This window comes from Anarhichas minor, unplaced genomic scaffold (genome assembly GCF_050575085.1).
Source record: "Anarhichas minor isolate MPS153535 unplaced genomic scaffold, ASM5057508v1 ptg000072l, whole genome shotgun sequence".
NCBI classification, from domain to species: Eukaryota; Metazoa; Chordata; class Actinopteri; order Perciformes; family Anarhichadidae; genus Anarhichas; species Anarhichas minor.
Genome location: NW_027466518.1, coordinates 829355 through 847396, shown reverse-complemented (window position 1 = coordinate 847396; position 18042 = coordinate 829355). Strand labels below are relative to the sequence as shown.

At 39.1% G+C, this 18042-nt stretch overlaps 1 protein-coding gene across 1 annotated transcript; it reads left to right on the top strand.

The window, feature by feature from the left end:
* The first annotated feature begins 4040 nt into the window (after positions 1 to 4040).
* LOC142935205 (myelin and lymphocyte protein-like) lies at positions 4041 to 16117 on the top strand. The gene is made up of 4 exons (XM_076079410.1): positions 4041 to 4127; positions 14618 to 14785; positions 15540 to 15686; positions 16043 to 16117. Exons 1-4 carry the CDS (start codon positions 4041 to 4043, stop codon positions 16115 to 16117), a joined length of 477 nt encoding a protein of 158 aa, XP_075935525.1.
* Positions 16118 to 18042: the final 1925 nt, after the last annotated feature.

Here is an 18042-nt window from a genome sequence, read left to right as displayed (position 1 = left end):
AATCTTTATGTCTATAAAATGTCAAATACAAAATGTTCTTCACTGACTAGAAGTTTGTTATAAAATAGTTTTTCTTATCAATGACTTGATTGACTTAATCATCAAGTGCTTTTTGTCCTGAAGAGAAATTAATTTGTTCACTTAATCACTTAATGACCCTTTAAATGGTGAAGAATGAGCAGGAAACATTCCTGAATGAGACGTGAACATCTGATCATCTCTGAATATGAAGCTGAAGGTGGAGGAATGAGACTCAACCACAGACAGAAAACCTCTCACCTCCTCCTCTTTGTGCCACAGGAGGACCTTTGTGTCTGAGGAGGAGGAGGAGGAGGAGGAGGAGGAGGAGGAGGAAGGAGAGCAGGAAAGTGGGAGTTTCCAGGAAATAGTTAGAGACCGGAGCTGGAAAGATGATCCAGGAAGCCGTGGGCTGTTTTTTGTTTAAATGAGTAAACATTCATTACAAGTTATGGAAAGAATAAAATTAATAAAATGACATACCTTTGGAAGTTTAGTCGTGTTTGTGTCAGAATGAACTCTCGAGGATTCTGTTTTCGGACATGAAGGATGTTTAATGTTGGTAAAGCATGTGTGTCTCCTGAGGTCAGAGGTCAGATCACCTGGAACCAGCAGGAATATATATTTGTGTTTTTTTAAATGGATAACAAATGTGTGCTTTTTAACATTGAGGATTTAAAAGACAATGCATTCTTTATCATTGTGTGTGTGTGTGTGTGTGTGTGTGTGTGTGTGTGTAACGACACCTGACGCTGGCAAGCAGCCTTTTCTATTTTGACAGAGCTGACAAGGGGTTCCCATGGAAGTGTGTGTGTGTGTGTGTGTGTGTGTTGTAACCAGATCCACAGTGGAGGAAGTTGTCTAAGGTGTGTCTCTCTGAACACAACGTACACTAAAGAAAAACAGGTTTGAAACAGGAAACTGGTTCAAAATGTTGTTAAAACAGAATCTCCAAACATTTCAGGAACCATCATTTTATTTGTGTGTATAAACTATGAAGCGTGGTGTAAAATATATATATATATATATATAATGTAAAACTTGGTAACAGTAGAAATCCCATGTTTTTTTCATTTCCCTGTTTTCTTGTAATCAAACAAATGAAAGCACAGAACACATTATAAATATATAATTTAAGGTCATTTAGAATTTATGTTTATTAAGAATCACTTGTTATTTGAATGAATAAGTAAATAAGTAAATATTTGTACATGTACAGATAAAACAAAAATAGATGAAGATATGAGTTCAGCATTAATGCTGATATGTTCATTTCTAAAGACACATCCTGGCTGTTTGCTTTAGAACTCACAAGACAAGTTTTAATCAGTGAAGATTACTTCATCAGCATATTAATGCTAATTAAATCAAAGGAAGGCGTGGTCATCTAACTGGCTATCCCTCCAAGCAGAATAAATACAGCTGAATAAACTTAACAAAATAAAAGACATTTCTGCTTTTTGTTCCAAAGTGTTTAAACTGGCTGCCTCATCAGGAGAACAAGCTCCTCCTCCTATCAGACCTCTGGTTGTTGTCGCTGACCTTTATCTCCACAACCACAGAGGAGGATCTCCAGACCTCGCTGACCTTAAGCCTTAAGAGGTTGACTCAAGGCGTGACTGCAGAGCAAAGCAACGTGAAAGCTGCTTTTACAGGATGACTCACTGCTCTGTGGTTCCTTTTTAAAAAGGCCCGTTAGCTCAAATCTGAAGGCAGTCAGCCAGTAACGAACCTCAAACACACCTTCTTTATCTTTCTGATGTCGAGTTGTAGCTCGTTGTCTCCAGTAAAACACTTATTTTTTTCTCCTCTAAAGTACAACAAAAGTACATAAAAAACTATTTATACAGAAGTACAAGTGTCTTATTGTTAATATGAAAGCTGTCACACACAGTACAAAACTGACGTACAGTATGTTAAATGTAACATAAATGTGTGTGTGCATGTTGTGTGTTGGACCAGTAACTTCCTGCAGGTTAGATCAGTTATTTTCTGTAAAACTGCAGTTGAACAGCTGATCAATTTTAATCCAGCCGCTCCCTTCCTCTCTCTCCGAAACCACTTCACCTGCATGTTTGTCCTCACCCATCCTCCTAGAAACCAAACCGAAACCTTCCCTCCTCCATTTATCTCGGCCTTAAACAAACACTCCAAAATCTAAAAAATGTACATTTAGCTGATAAAGAGTTAAAAGGTTTTTAAAACATCATAAAAAACTTAAAATAAAATTATAAAAAATACAATTTTAGTTTATAATTTCATTCAAGTGCAGGCTGAAAATAAAAAAGATGAGATTATGATTAAACAACTTTGTGCTGCTAGATGCAGCTCCTGCAGGAGCACAAGCCTTTAGACAACTAAACTACCTAGTTAGGTTGAGACAACTAAACTACTTAGTTAGGTTGAGACAACTAAACTACTTAGTTAGGGTTAGACAACTAAACTACTTAGTAAGGGTTAGACAACTAAACTACTTAGTAAGGGTTAGACAACTAAACTACTTAGTTAGGGTTAGACAACTAAACTACTTAGTAAGGGTTAGACAACTAAACTACTTAGTTAGGGTTAGACAACTAAACTACTTAGTAAGGGTTAGACAACTAAACTACTTAGTAAGGGTTAGACAACTAAACTACTTAGTAAGGGTTAGACAACTAAACTACTTAGTTAGGGTTAGACAACTAAACTACTTAGTTAGGGTTAGACAACTAAACTACTTAGTAAGGGTTAGACAACTAAACTACTTAGTAAGGGTTAGACAACTAAACTACTTAGTTAGGGTTAGACAACTAAACTACTTAGTAAGGGTTAGACAACTAAACTACTTAGTAAGGGTTAGACAACTAAACTACTTAGTTAGGGTTAGACAACTAAACTACTTAGTTAGGGTTAGACAACTAAACTACTTAGTAAGGGTTAGACAACTAAACTACTTAGTAAGGGTTAGACAACTAAACTACTTAGTTAGGGTTAGACAACTAAACTACTTAGTAAGGGTTAGACAACTAAACTACTTAGTAAGGGTTAGACAACTAAACTACTTAGTTAGGGTTAGACAACTAAACTACTTAGTAAGGGTTAGACAACTAAACTACTTAGTTAGGGTTAGACAACTAAACTACTTAGTAAGGGTTAGACAACTAAACTACTTAGTTAGGTTTAGACAACTAAACTACTTAGTTAGGTTTAGACAACTAAACTACTTAGTTAGGGTTAGACAACTAAACTACTTAGTAAGGGTTAGACAACTAAACTACTTAGTTAGGGTTAGACAACTAAACTACTTAGGTTTAGACAACTAAACTACTTAGTTAGGGTTAGACAACTAAACTACTTAGTTAGGTTTAGACAACTAAACTACTTAGTTAGGGCTAGACAACTAAACTACTTAGTTAGGGTTAGACAACTAAACTACTTAGTTAGGTTTAGACAACTAAACTACTTAGTTAGGGTTAGACAACTAAACTACTTAGTTAGGGTTAGACAACTAAACTACTTAGTTAGGTTTAGACAACTAAACTACTTAGTTAGGTTTACACAACTAAACTACTTAGTTAGGTTTAGACAACTAAACTACTTAGTTAGGTTTTGAAAAAGATCGTTGTTTGGGTTAAAATAACTACAGAAATGCTGAATTTACGTCAATCAACGTTGACTTCTTGCTTCACACAGGGAACAACAGCGTATCTTCTGGAGGAAGCTCCTCTTACATCCCACATAAATGCTCCATTAGTTGCCTCACAATCACTTTTTTTCGTGTAAATGGGTGGTTGCCATTTAAACACACGCACGCACGCACACACACACACACACGCACACACACACACACGCTATAAACATGTGGGCAGACACACAGCCTGCACAAACAAAAGCACCTGTCGAACTGGAAGTTTCCAGCAGAGGAAGGGGAGGGGAGGAGGAAGAGACAGCCTTTAAAAGGCAGATTAAAACCAGTTACACATCTCATTCTGGGAGAAAACCACACACACACACACACACACACACACACAGTGCTCTGGACTATGGCCTCCACCACCTTGGGTGATGTCCTGCCCTCAGGCGGCAGAATCTTCACCTCCATTCCTGACTTCTTCTTCATCCCAGAGTTTGTGAGTTTCTGCTCATCTTGATATCTTTCATTTTTTTATTCTCTCCATCTTTACCCATCTGAGACTTTTTAAATCTCTCTTTTATCCGCCTGTCATTGCTAACTCACTCGATTCGGCACTATTTAGATATTAGGATCTTGTTTCTGCCACTTCATCATCATTATCATCATCATCATCACACTAATCCTAACACACACACACACACACACACACACACACACACACACACACACACACACACACACACACACACACACACACACACACACACACACACGATGATGGCTAGTATACACATTACAGACAAACAGGGCGTTGAGTCAGACCTGAACTCCCACACAGACACTCACTTCTTTGTGCCTCGTTATACTCAGACCGACCTGATGAAACACTCGGCCGTCCACACACACAACAGATCAAATCTTCTGATGGATATCCCACTCCACACGGCAGCAAACATCAGAGAGTGATCAGATCCCTCCTGTTTACTGTGGACACACGTAATGAAAAGGCTTATGGAAATGTGAAATATATGTATGATTTTGGTTCACAGGCAAATTTAAAACACATAGTTTGGATGGAAATGGACCGGCCAGCATTATCCGCTAATGTCATCACATAAACCTTTTAAAAATATTTTCTATTAATGACGTGTAATGTCGTGTCGTTGAGAGAAAACTTGGCAACCAGTCGGTTTGTTGTTCCCAAAAGGACCTATCACAGGTTGCCAACGCGACCGGAAAACAGCAACCAGAACAGGTTTTTAGCAGCAAACGGAGAAGCAGAAGTTATGAACAGACATTTTGACAGATGTCAGTATATATTCAAGTATTCTATCAGAGGTGTGTGACGCTGTAGCTTTACTGTAATACATCAATAATTCTTCTAAAATGCAAAAATATATATTTTCTCTCGATACAAAGACTTTATAAAAATAAACAATTAAAAGTGTGTGTAATGAGTCATTCGCATACAACTAATGTCATTCTCAACACGTGGTTAACAAAACAAACACGGAATTAAATTACGTGGTTAAGTTTCGTTAAAACATCTTGTTTTGGCTCAAAATGACTGCATTTGTTTAATTACTTAAGCTACGGTGATAAGTGAACGTTGACTTGGTTCCACATGGGACACAAACAACGGTCTCCTGGGTGAAAGTCTGTTAGTTTGACTCCTCCTCCTCATGTGGACTCACACATGAGGAGATACGTTTCGCTGGAAACGTATCTGACTGTTACATCGTATGTTTTACGTTTTAGGAGACCAGACGGTAACAATGTAGCAAGAAGCTCACATTAAGAAGACTCTACAGGTGAATAGAGTCACAACATGACCTCACAGATATCACCATGAAACTTCACCACTTCATCACTCACATTAAGAAGACTCTACAGGTGAATAGAGTCACAACATGAACTCATAGATATCACCATCAAACTTCACCACTTCATCACTCACATTAAGAATACTCTACAGGTGAATAGGGTCACAACATGAACTCATAGATATCACCATCAAACTTCACCACTTCATCACTCACATTAAGAAGACTCTACAGGTGAATAGGGTCACAACATGAACTCACAGACATCACCATCAAACTTCACCACTTCATCACTCACATTAAGAAGAATCTACAGGTGAATAGAGTCACAACATGAACTCATAGATATCACCATCAAACTTCACCACTTCATCACTCACATTAAGAATACTCTACAGGTGAATAGGGTCACAACATGAACTCATAGATATCACCATCAAACTTCACCACTTCATCACTCACATTAAGAAGACTCTACAGGTGAATAGGGTCACAACATGACCTCACAGATATCACCATGAAACTTCACCACTTCATCACTCACATTAAGAAGACTCTACAGGTGAATAGAGTCACAACATGACCTCACAGATATCACCATGAAACTTCACCACTTCATCACTCACATTAAGAAGACTCTACAGGTGAATAGAGTCACAACATGAACTCACAGATATCACCATGAAACTTCACCACTTCATCACTCACATTAAGAAGACTCTACAGGTGAATAGAGTCACAACATGACCTCACAGATATCACCATGAAACTTCACCACTTCATCACTCACATTAAGAGACTCTACAGGTGAATAGAGTCACAACATGACCTCACAGATATCACCATCAAACTTCATCACTTCATCACTCACATTAAGAAGACTCTACAGGTGAATAGAGTCACAACATGAACTCATAGATATCACCATCAAACTTCACCACTTCATCACTCACATTAAGAATACTCTACAGGTGAATAGGGTCACAACATGAACTCATAGATATCACCATCAAACTTCACCACTTCATCACTCACATTAAGAAGACTCTACAGGTGAATAGGGTCACAACATGAACTCACAGACATCACCATCAAACTTCACCACTTCATCACTCACATTAAGAAGAATCTACAGGTGAATAGGGTCACAACATGACCTCACAGATATCACCATCACACTTCACCACTTCATCACTCACATTAAGAATACTCTACAGGTGAATAGGGTCACAACATGAACTCATAGATATCACCATCAAACTTCACCACTTCATCACTCACATTAAGAAGACTCTACAGGTGAATAGAGTCACAACATGAACTCATAGATATCACCATCAAACTTCACCACTTCATCACTCACATTAAGAAGACTCTATAGGTGAATAGGGTCACAACATGAACTCATAGATATCACCATCAAACTTCACCACTTCATCACTCACATTAAGAAGACTCTACAGGTGAATAGAGTCACAACATGAACTCACAGATATCACCATCAAACTTCACCACTTCATCACTCACATTAAGAAGAATCTACAGGTGAATAGGGTCACAACATGAACTCATGGATATCACCATCAAACTTCACCACTTCATCACTCACATTAAGAAGACTCTACAGGTGAATAGAGTCACAACATGACCTCACAGATATCACCATCACACTTCACCACTTCATCACTCACATTAAGAATACTCTACAGGTGAATAGGGTCACAACATGAACTCATGGATATCACCATCAAACTTCACCACTTCATCACTCACATTAAGAAGACTCTACAGGTGAATAGAGTCACAACATGAACTCACAGATATCACCATGAAACTTCACCACTTCATCACTCACATTAAGAAGAATCTACAGGTGAATAGAGTCACAACATGACCTCACAGATATCACCATCAAACTTCACCACTTCATCACTCACATAATACTCTACAGGTGAATAGGGTCACAACATGAACTCATAGATATCACCATGAAACTTCACCACTTCATCACTCACATTAAGAAGACTCTACATGTGAATAGGGTCACAACATGACCTCACAGATATCACCATGAAACTTCACCACTTCATCACTCAAAGTAAGAAGACTCTACAGGTGAATAGGGTCACAACATGAACTCATAGACATCACCATGAAACTTCACCACTTCATCACTCACATTAAGAAGACTCTACAGGTGAATAGTCACAACATGAACTCACAGATATCACCATGACACTTCACCACTTCATCACTCACATTAAGAAGAATCTACAGGTGAATAGGGTCACAACATGACCTCACAGATATCACCATGAAACTTCACCACTTCATCACTCACATTAAGAATACTCTACAGGTGAATAGGGTCACAACATGAACTCATAGATATCACCATGAAACTTCACCACTTCATCACTCACATTAAGAAGACTCTACAGGTGAATAGAGTCACAACATGAACTCACAGATATCACCATGAAACTTCACCACTTCATCACTCACATTAAGAAGACTCTACAGGTGAATAGAGTCACAACATGACCTCACAGATATCACCATGAAACTTCACCACTTCATCACTCACATTAAGAAGACTCTACAGGTGAATAGAGTCACAACATGAACTCACAGATATCACCATGAAACTTCACCACTTCATCACTCACATTAAGAAGACTCTACAGGTGAATAGAGTCACAACATGACCTCACAGATATCACCATGAAACTTCACCACTTCATCACTCACATTAAGAGACTCTACAGGTGAATAGAGTCACAACATGACCTCACAGATATCACCATCAAACTTCATCACTTCATCACTCACATTAAGAAGACTCTACAGGTGAATAGAGTCACAACATGAACTCATAGATATCACCATCAAACTTCACCACTTCATCACTCACATTAAGAATACTCTACAGGTGAATAGGGTCACAACATGAACTCATAGATATCACCATCAAACTTCACCACTTCATCACTCACATTAAGAAGACTCTACAGGTGAATAGGGTCACAACATGAACTCACAGACATCACCATCAAACTTCACCACTTCATCACTCACATTAAGAAGAATCTACAGGTGAATAGGGTCACAACATGACCTCACAGATATCACCATCACACTTCACCACTTCATCACTCACATTAAGAATACTCTACAGGTGAATAGGGTCACAACATGAACTCATAGATATCACCATCAAACTTCACCACTTCATCACTCACATTAAGAAGACTCTACAGGTGAATAGAGTCACAACATGAACTCATAGATATCACCATCAAACTTCACCACTTCATCACTCACATTAAGAAGACTCTATAGGTGAATAGGGTCACAACATGAACTCATAGATATCACCATCAAACTTCACCACTTCATCACTCACATTAAGAAGACTCTACAGGTGAATAGAGTCACAACATGAACTCACAGATATCACCATCAAACTTCACCACTTCATCACTCACATTAAGAAGAATCTACAGGTGAATAGGGTCACAACATGAACTCATGGATATCACCATCAAACTTCACCACTTCATCACTCACATTAAGAAGACTCTACAGGTGAATAGAGTCACAACATGACCTCACAGATATCACCATCACACTTCACCACTTCATCACTCACATTAAGAATACTCTACAGGTGAATAGGGTCACAACATGAACTCATGGATATCACCATGAAACTTCAACACTTCATCACTCACATTAAGAAGACTCTACAGGTGAATAGAGTCACAACATGAACTCACAGATATCACCATGAAACTTCACCACTTCATCACTCACATTAAGAAGAATCTACAGGTGAATAGAGTCACAACATGACCTCACAGATATCACCATCAAACTTCACCACTTCATCACTCACATAATACTCTACAGGTGAATAGGGTCACAACATGAACTCATAGATATCACCATGAAACTTCACCACTTCATCACTCACATTAAGAAGACTCTACATGTGAATAGGGTCACAACATGACCTCACAGATATCACCATGAAACTTCACCACTTCATCACTCAAAGTAAGAAGACTCTACAGGTGAATAGGGTCACAACATGAACTCATAGACATCACCATGAAACTTCACCACTTCATCACTCACATTAAGAAGACTCTACAGGTGAATAGTCACAACATGAACTCACAGATATCACCATGACACTTCACCACTTCATCACTCACATTAAGAAGAATCTACAGGTGAATAGGGTCACAACATGACCTCACAGATATCACCATGAAACTTCACCACTTCATCACTCACATTAAGAATACTCTACAGGTGAATAGGGTCACAACATGAACTCATAGATATCACCATGAAACTTCACCACTTCATCACTCACATTAAGAAGACTCTACAGGTGAATAGAGTCACAACATGAACTCACAGATATCACCATGAAACTTCACCACTTCATCACTCACATTAAGAAGACTACAGGTGAATAGGGTCACAACATTAACTCACAGATATCACCATGAAACTTCACCACTTCATCACTCACATTAAGAAGACTCTAGAGGTGAATAGGGTCACAACATGAACTCACAGATATCACCATGAAACTTCACCACTTCATCACTCACATTAAGAAGACTCTACAGGTGAATAGGGTCACAACATGAACTCACAGACATCACCATCAAACTTCACCACTTCATCACTCACATTAAGAAGACTCTACAGGTGAATAGGGTCACAACATGAACTCATAGATATCACCATGAAACTTCACCACTTCATCACTCACATTAAGAAGACTCTACAGGTGAATAGGGTCACAACATGAACTCACAGATATCACCATGAAACTTCACCACTTCATCACTCACATTAAGAAGACTCTACAGGTGAATAGGGTCACAACATGAACTCACAGATATCACCATGAAACTTCACCACTTCATCACTCACATTAAGAAGACTCTACAGGTGAATAGGGTCACAACATGACCTCATAGATATCACCATGAAACTTCACCACTTCATCACTCACATTAAGAATACTCTACAGGTGAATAGGGTCACAACATGACCTCATAGATATCACCATGAAACTTCACCACTTCATCACTCACACTAAGAAGACTCTACAGGTGAATAGGGTCACAACATGAACTCATAGATATCACCATGAAACTTCACCACTTCATCACTCACATTAAGAAGACTCTACAGGTAAATAGGGTCACAACATGACCTCATAGATATCACCATGAAACTTCACCACTTCATCACTCACACTAAGAAGACTCTACAGGTGAATAGGGTCACAACATGACCTCACAGATATCACCATGAAACTTCACCACTTCATCACTCACATTAAGAAGACTCTACAGGTGAATAGGGTCACAACATGAACTCATAGATATCACCATGAAACTTCACCACTTCATCACTCACATTAAGAGACTCTAAAGGTGAATAGGGTCACAACATGACCTCACAGATATCACCATGAAACTTCACCACTTCATCACTCACATTAAGAAGACTCTACAGGTGAATAGGGTCACAACATGAACTCATAGATATCACCATGAAACTTCACCACTTCATCACTCACATTAAGAGACTCTAAAGGTGAATAGGGTCACAACATGACCTCACAGATATCACCATGAAACTTCACCACTTCATCACTCACATTAAGAGACTCTACAGGTGAATAGGGTCACAACATGACCTCATAGATATCACCATGAAACTTCACCACTTCATCACTCACATTAAGAAGACTCTACAGGTGAATAGAGTCACAACATGACCTCACAGATATCACCATGAAACTTCACCACTTCATCACTCACATTAAGAAGACTCTACAGGTGAATAGGGTCACAACATGACCTCATAGATATCACCATGAAACTTCACCACTTCATCACTCACATTAAGATCAGTATTTATTGTGTTACATGTTTACTGAAATGTTATGTTTAAATATGCAAATGAGTCATTATTAAATGGTAACTTTTGGTGAATTTAAGATAAATCTACAAACAGAGAAAGTAATAAAATAAATGTTTTATTTCCTCGAGTCTGAAAGAAGACGAGTTATTGAAGCTAATTGATTGATCAGTGCATTAACAACAATGATTTGAATAAATTGTGGAGATAAAAATGTCTCTTATTGGTTTGTGACGAACATTGTTTTGAACACGTGAATCAACATTTTGACTCAAACATTTCGGAGCCACCTGCCAGAGAGAAAGAGAGATATTTATTTGAATGGGCTGCATTCCAATTCTCTCTCCCCTGGAATGTAAATGAAGGTGTAGAGTTCCTCTGGTGAAGATAAGAGTAGTAGACATAAGGCTGATAATGTTTCACAGTAATGGACCGTGTTTGCTCTCCTCTGTTTCTCGTCATTGTGCTCGAGCTCTTTCAGGTGTTTGGCTAACGGCGCTTTCTCCCATCGGAGGCTTGAGTTTAAGAGTCGAGACTTCTGATATAATCATAATAATCTGTCCTGTTTTCATTGCTAAAACTGTGTGAAAACAATTACAGAGCTTTAAAAAAAAGCATACATGCTACTGTAGCTGCTACCGCTAACATGCTAACGGAGTTGATTTTTTTGTACAAATTCAAAAGAAGGAAAACTATCTTGAATATAACCTCGGGGGTTTTTCTGAATAAACCCGGTCAAACTCTTTTTGAACCAGAAGAGATAGTTTAGCATGTTTTTCATTCATAAACATTATGAAAAGCTTCATATATCCCAAGACATTTAAAACAAATGTGGTTTGACAAATATACATATTTCAAAGTAAGAGTCATCGGTAGCATTACTTTAAACATAAAATAATACATTGATCATATAAAAAGAAACCATTTGACTCAAACTTTATTTAAACCACAGAACTTCATTTGAAATTCTTGTCACAGTTTCAAAGTTTCCAAAATAAAATCCACATGTACACATGTAGACGTCTCTGAGATAATGACGCATCGACTTGTTTTGAAGAAATAAATCAGTCGGTACAACAATCAGAAAACCTCATTGTTTAAAGGGGACATTCGAGGTGAACATCAGAGTTAGCGGTTGAATGAATGTGTCTGTGTAGAATACATATCTGATCCACCTGCTGCTGGTTGCTTTGATTCTTCTTGATGTGGTCATGTTGAATTTTGGTCAGCTGGATTATGAATAGACATGTCCTGACTTTGAACTCACATGTTGACTCAGCTGAGAGAAACAAGTATAATCCTGTTTACTTATGTTACTAAAGGTGTGACTGTTAAAGTATTACATGTCTATGTTTTTGTTTTTAAAGAATCCCACATAATATGTCCAAACTAATCAGAAAACCAACCAAATTTAAAACATGTCCTCCATAGAGTCAGATAAAGAGCTGTTATATAACATAACCCTGATTATCTCACGAGTGCTATGAACAGAGGAGAGGGCCTTTTGTTTGGTTTGCCGTGAGTTCATGTGTTCAGTTCTGATTGATGAGAGGATGACAGCGTTTGTTTGCTGCTGCAGTAAATGTCCTCTCTAGAAGACAAAGCTGCTTGTGTGGGTCTGAACGTGTCTGCTCCTGCACACCTGATGCACATGAGGGCTTAATGCTGATTGACTGAGCCGTGAGGACACCCGTGAGGTCTGTGTGTGTGCGTGGAGCCCTTAACCGGAGAACAATCAAAGTTAGGACACAATAGACCCTTTTTTCAATTTATTCAAGGAGAAAGTCTTGCTGCGTCATGAAAATCAACACGCGAGCGGCTTTTATCACAAAAACAAATGGTTCCATCTAGATGTCAAACAATGTTTGCAGAATGTTTGTCAAAGGAGGAGAGAGAGAAAAGACTGTAAGTACACCCAAGAGGGACAACATTATGTTTGGCACAATTCCAATCTGTCCCCTACGTCGTCTCCTTCCACTCTTCCACTCCGTTTGCATGTTTTGCGTGGAGGGTCCGCCATGTTGTGTGTCATCCAAAACCAATGAGCAGAAAGAGGAAGTGGGTTATCAAACCCTCCGACAGCGAGTCTACACTCTGACTGTGACTACCAGTATTAATCAGGAGACAACCTCCGCCTCCGCTTCTGAGAAGTGAAGCCGATGATTCAAGTGTTAAACCTGCATTCTCTCTAGTGTCCACCAGGGGGCGACTCCTCTGGTTGTATAGAAGTCTATGAGAAAATGACTCTACTTCTCTCTTGATTTATTACCTCAGTAAACATTGTAAACATGAGTTTATGGTCTCAATCTCTAGTTTCAAGTCTTCTTCAATACAGCATGATGTTCATTTAGTACATTATGGTCCATTTAGAGTCAAACAGACCATAAAGCAGGGGATGTTTTAGGGCGGGGCTACACGGTGATTGACAGGTCTCTATATGGTCACTTCCGTTTATCGGCTGCGAAAAAGCAAAGATGGCGACAGCCGTATTCCAAGATGGCGACCTACAAATCTCAGTTTTGGTCTCTGTAGCTTATATAGCCGTTCATCACAACTGTACGGGGTACATTTTTATGAAACTCACACGTTTACATTTTTTTACATTTAAAGTTAGGCATAATTGAGGGCGTGGCCTCTTTGAGTGACAGGTGGCTAGCTGCTAACTGTCTTGTTAGAGCTTCACAATGGCTCCTCAGAAACCTCTGGGTGACGTCACGTCCATGTTTTATACAGTATGTGGCTTTGTATTGCCCGTTGTTTACACGGCTAATAGGTTTTTAAAAAAGCCGTTTGCAGGAGCAGCATTGGCTCATGTGTTCGACCAATCCCGGTACACCTACATCGCTTGTTCTTGGAGAGGATCTACTCTGAAATAAGAGCTAAAAAAAGTCACTAAAAATGGCTAACAATCTTTCCTTGTTCTTGCTCTGCGGAAACAATAATAATTGGGGTTCTACGAACAAAATTCTTAAAACTACGAAAAAGTTCCTCTGATCCGAAAATGCTCACAGTGGAGCATTCAGCAGCTAAAGACACAGGTATTGTGAAAAAACTTTATTTATTCAAGTTAAAGAACTGAATGATGACGAGGTTTACAAAGTAAGAACATCCGGTATCTAATCCTTGTTATTCTACATTATCATGTGAAACTAAATTTGATATCCGACCCTCTTCCTCTCCCCCCCCCCTCACCTGTGTGACCCTGCAGGTGTCCGGAGGTTTGGTGTGGATGCTGGTGGCGTCGACTGACTTGTTTCCATCACCCAACCCTGTGGGCTGGGTGATGTTCGTGTCCGTCTTCTGCTTCGTGGTGACGACGGTCTGGTTCTTCATCTTCCTCTGCGGAGCCAATCAGGGCAGCATCTGGCCCTCCCTGGTGAGACACGCCCACCGCCGCTTATCTGCCATTTAGATCGATGGCCAACTTTACATCAACATGTGCAACGTTCCCATTAAACTGAACTGCATTCTAAATTAAGTTTTGAAGGAAACGTATTTTAAGAGCCTAATTCAATTTGCAGTAAAATATTATTTATTAGCGTTTACATGTTGAACTTTAATCAGAAGTGTTTCTACTTTGAATGTTATGTAATGTGCCGTCACTTTGGAGCCGCATGGTGGTGTTGTGGATTATGTTGTGCAACGAGTTGTGGATTAACCTGTATCCTTTTTGTGTTGAGATAAACACCGGCATTTTTAGGAAGAAAATAATTAGTTTTCACCAATTTGCACGAGTGATTGTACTAATAAAACCCTTATTTTGCTTTCACGTCGGGGTGAGCTGTGTGCGTACAGGACCAGGAACATGCGTCTACTTGAGGTTTACACTCTGCTACAGGTTTACAACGCTTCACGTGTTTCTCCCAGAATACAGTTACAGTTTGAAACACAAAACGCTACAAAACTGCTTGGTTAGGTTTGGTGAAAACTAACGAAAACAAAAACAAAAACTCTACAAAAGTGTGTGATTCACACACATCCGCAGTTATTTTAAATGCATTTGTTATACATCGAAAGCGAGCGTAATCCAGGACAAAATACCATTCTCTCAAATGTAACAATGAAAATGGCCGCAGCATGCAGGAGCGATGTTTATAACCTTCATTCCTTCTTCCTCGTGTCTTCTTCAGGACGTGGGGTATCACTTCGTGGCGGTGGTTTTCTACCTCAGTGCAGCGGTGGAGCTGGCCTACATCACCTTTCAGCTAGGCCAGCTAGGCCAGTTTGTGGCCTTATCGGGCTTTCTCAAAATCTACCGACTGGAGATTGCTGCAGTGGTAATTCACACACACACACACACACACACACACACACACACACACACACACACACACACACACACACACACACACAGATCCTATTTAAATATATACTACACTATTCTGATATGCTGTTACTCAATAAAACACTAATAAACAGCTTTTTGTGATTGTTCCAACTTAACCTGTTTGTTTTGAGAAAATGTGAATTTCTGAAAAAGTTATAAAGTTTGTGATATTATGTTCTTTACACACCGTGGGGGGGGGGGGGGGGGGACTTCTGTTCTTGAAGATCAGATCTCATCCAGCAGCTTTAATGAGTTTAATGAGTCGTGAACCCACCTGTGTTCTGATCTCTCTGTGTGTGTTTGCAGGTGATGTCTTTTGTGGCCACTCTGCTCTACTTCCTGCACACCATCTTCTCCGCCATTCGATGGAAGAGGTCCTAAAAAAACCAAAACACAAACCAAGAAGAAGACCAAAAGGAGAAGAAACCAAGCTGACCAGCCGACCGGAACACCTTTTGAGTTTGTGCTCTTTCTTGATGTTCTCAGCAGGACTCAGTTGAATGAGTATTGATGAATGTTGATTGTTCTGGTTAACGAGGTCGGCCTGAACATTATTACCCCACAATTCACTCTTTTCTTAATCCGGAAGGCAGCAGTTTGGTGACAAGAACCTGTTCAAGTTCAAATTTGTCACAAATAAAATATATCGTACAGAGTACAAGGAATGCCAATGAGTGTAAATAACTAACTCAAGCTATAGGAGCAGGTACTACATCATGATGTACATCTAACGTTTTTTACTCTCACTGTATTTTTTATTACCAAACAAGAGAAACATCTTAAATGTTCAGTTTACCTAAAATACCAAAAACAAAACACAGCGAGACTGTTTCTGAGGCAGCGCGTAGTTACAATAAACATCGTTCACAGATTGTTTTCTGAAGATTAATCACAGTAACGAGGACACATTCTTAAATCTGTCAGCAACAAACATAAGATTGGCCACTAATGCACAAAATCTGCATCAAAACAGCCTCAAGCAACACGTCTGTGTGGCATCAACACGAGTATTTGTCTTCAGTGGCTCAGGTGTGACCTCTGACTGAACATCAGGTAACATCAGTGGAGCGCCACTTCAAACATTATTGACTTGATAAACTAGAGAACGTTCTGTGGCGTCATTCATTGGTTACTTTACTCTGCAGGTAAAATGACCAATGACCCCAAAACACCTGTTGTTTCTTAAAGTACACAATCCTCTTACAGACGCAGTAAACATTTCTAGAAATCAAAGTAACATTAAAGCATTTCATAAACATTCAGCAGCGATGGTTCATTTAATAAATCATCTTTGGAGGTTTGCACAGAAACCTGGAATATTTCAAAGCCTTTACTTCCTGTTTGTGTTCTCCGTGTTTACGATGAACAGAAGACGACTTTCTCTCTTTTTACTCAGTTACACAAGTTGTTTTTGTTCTTTCCTGAAAGGCTCAGATTCACTGCATGAATGGATGTTTCCACATGAGTTATTATTTTCATTTGGGATGTAAATATTTAAATTGCTTCCTTTTGCAGCTGTTTTTGGATTCTCCGATATTAAATAAATGAATTGGGCGTTCAAACGTCGTTTGTTCAGACTTTTCTTTTCACCTCAGAGAGTCAGACGATCAACACGTTAAACTCTTCTGCACCGTGAAACGATTCAGAGACACTAGAAGCTGTTTCACCTGTTCATCATTTAGATATTTAGATTCTCTCCATTCTATATCACATTACTGTAATGTTCCTTTAAAGGACAAAGAAGAATTCAACAGAACTTAGAGTTGTACATTATGTACATTATGTATACTATGTTGAGCTGCTTTATGGTAGTTGCACTTGTAAATCTCAACGTATATTTAAAGGTTTATTCTTCTTCTTGAGTTGTTTCTGCTGCTTCCTGTGACTCACAATCATTACTGACATCGGTCCAATGACAGCAGAGTAAGTTGAGCTCAAACAGAGAGCAGCGAGCAGACTGAGCGGTTAATCCACCCGTCAGGTGTTAGCTTCACCTTCTGGCCTCAGGACACGAGTTCTACATCTTCTACATCTCCCATGATGAACAAACATGAGACTGACGAGGTGATACAGTGACTCCACACTTTAACCATCTCTGCAGGTAAATATTAAAATCTACGGCACATGAACTTGTTTGGGTTTTACCTTACGGTCAAAAACAACACAGTGAATATCAGTAAGACTCACCTTCCTTCTGTTACGTCGACATCATTTTATGGATTCAGAGCGCATCTCAATACACATTAGAGATTAGCCCCACGTGGTGTATATAAAAAACTTTTACGTTTGTACACTTCTGTCTTCAC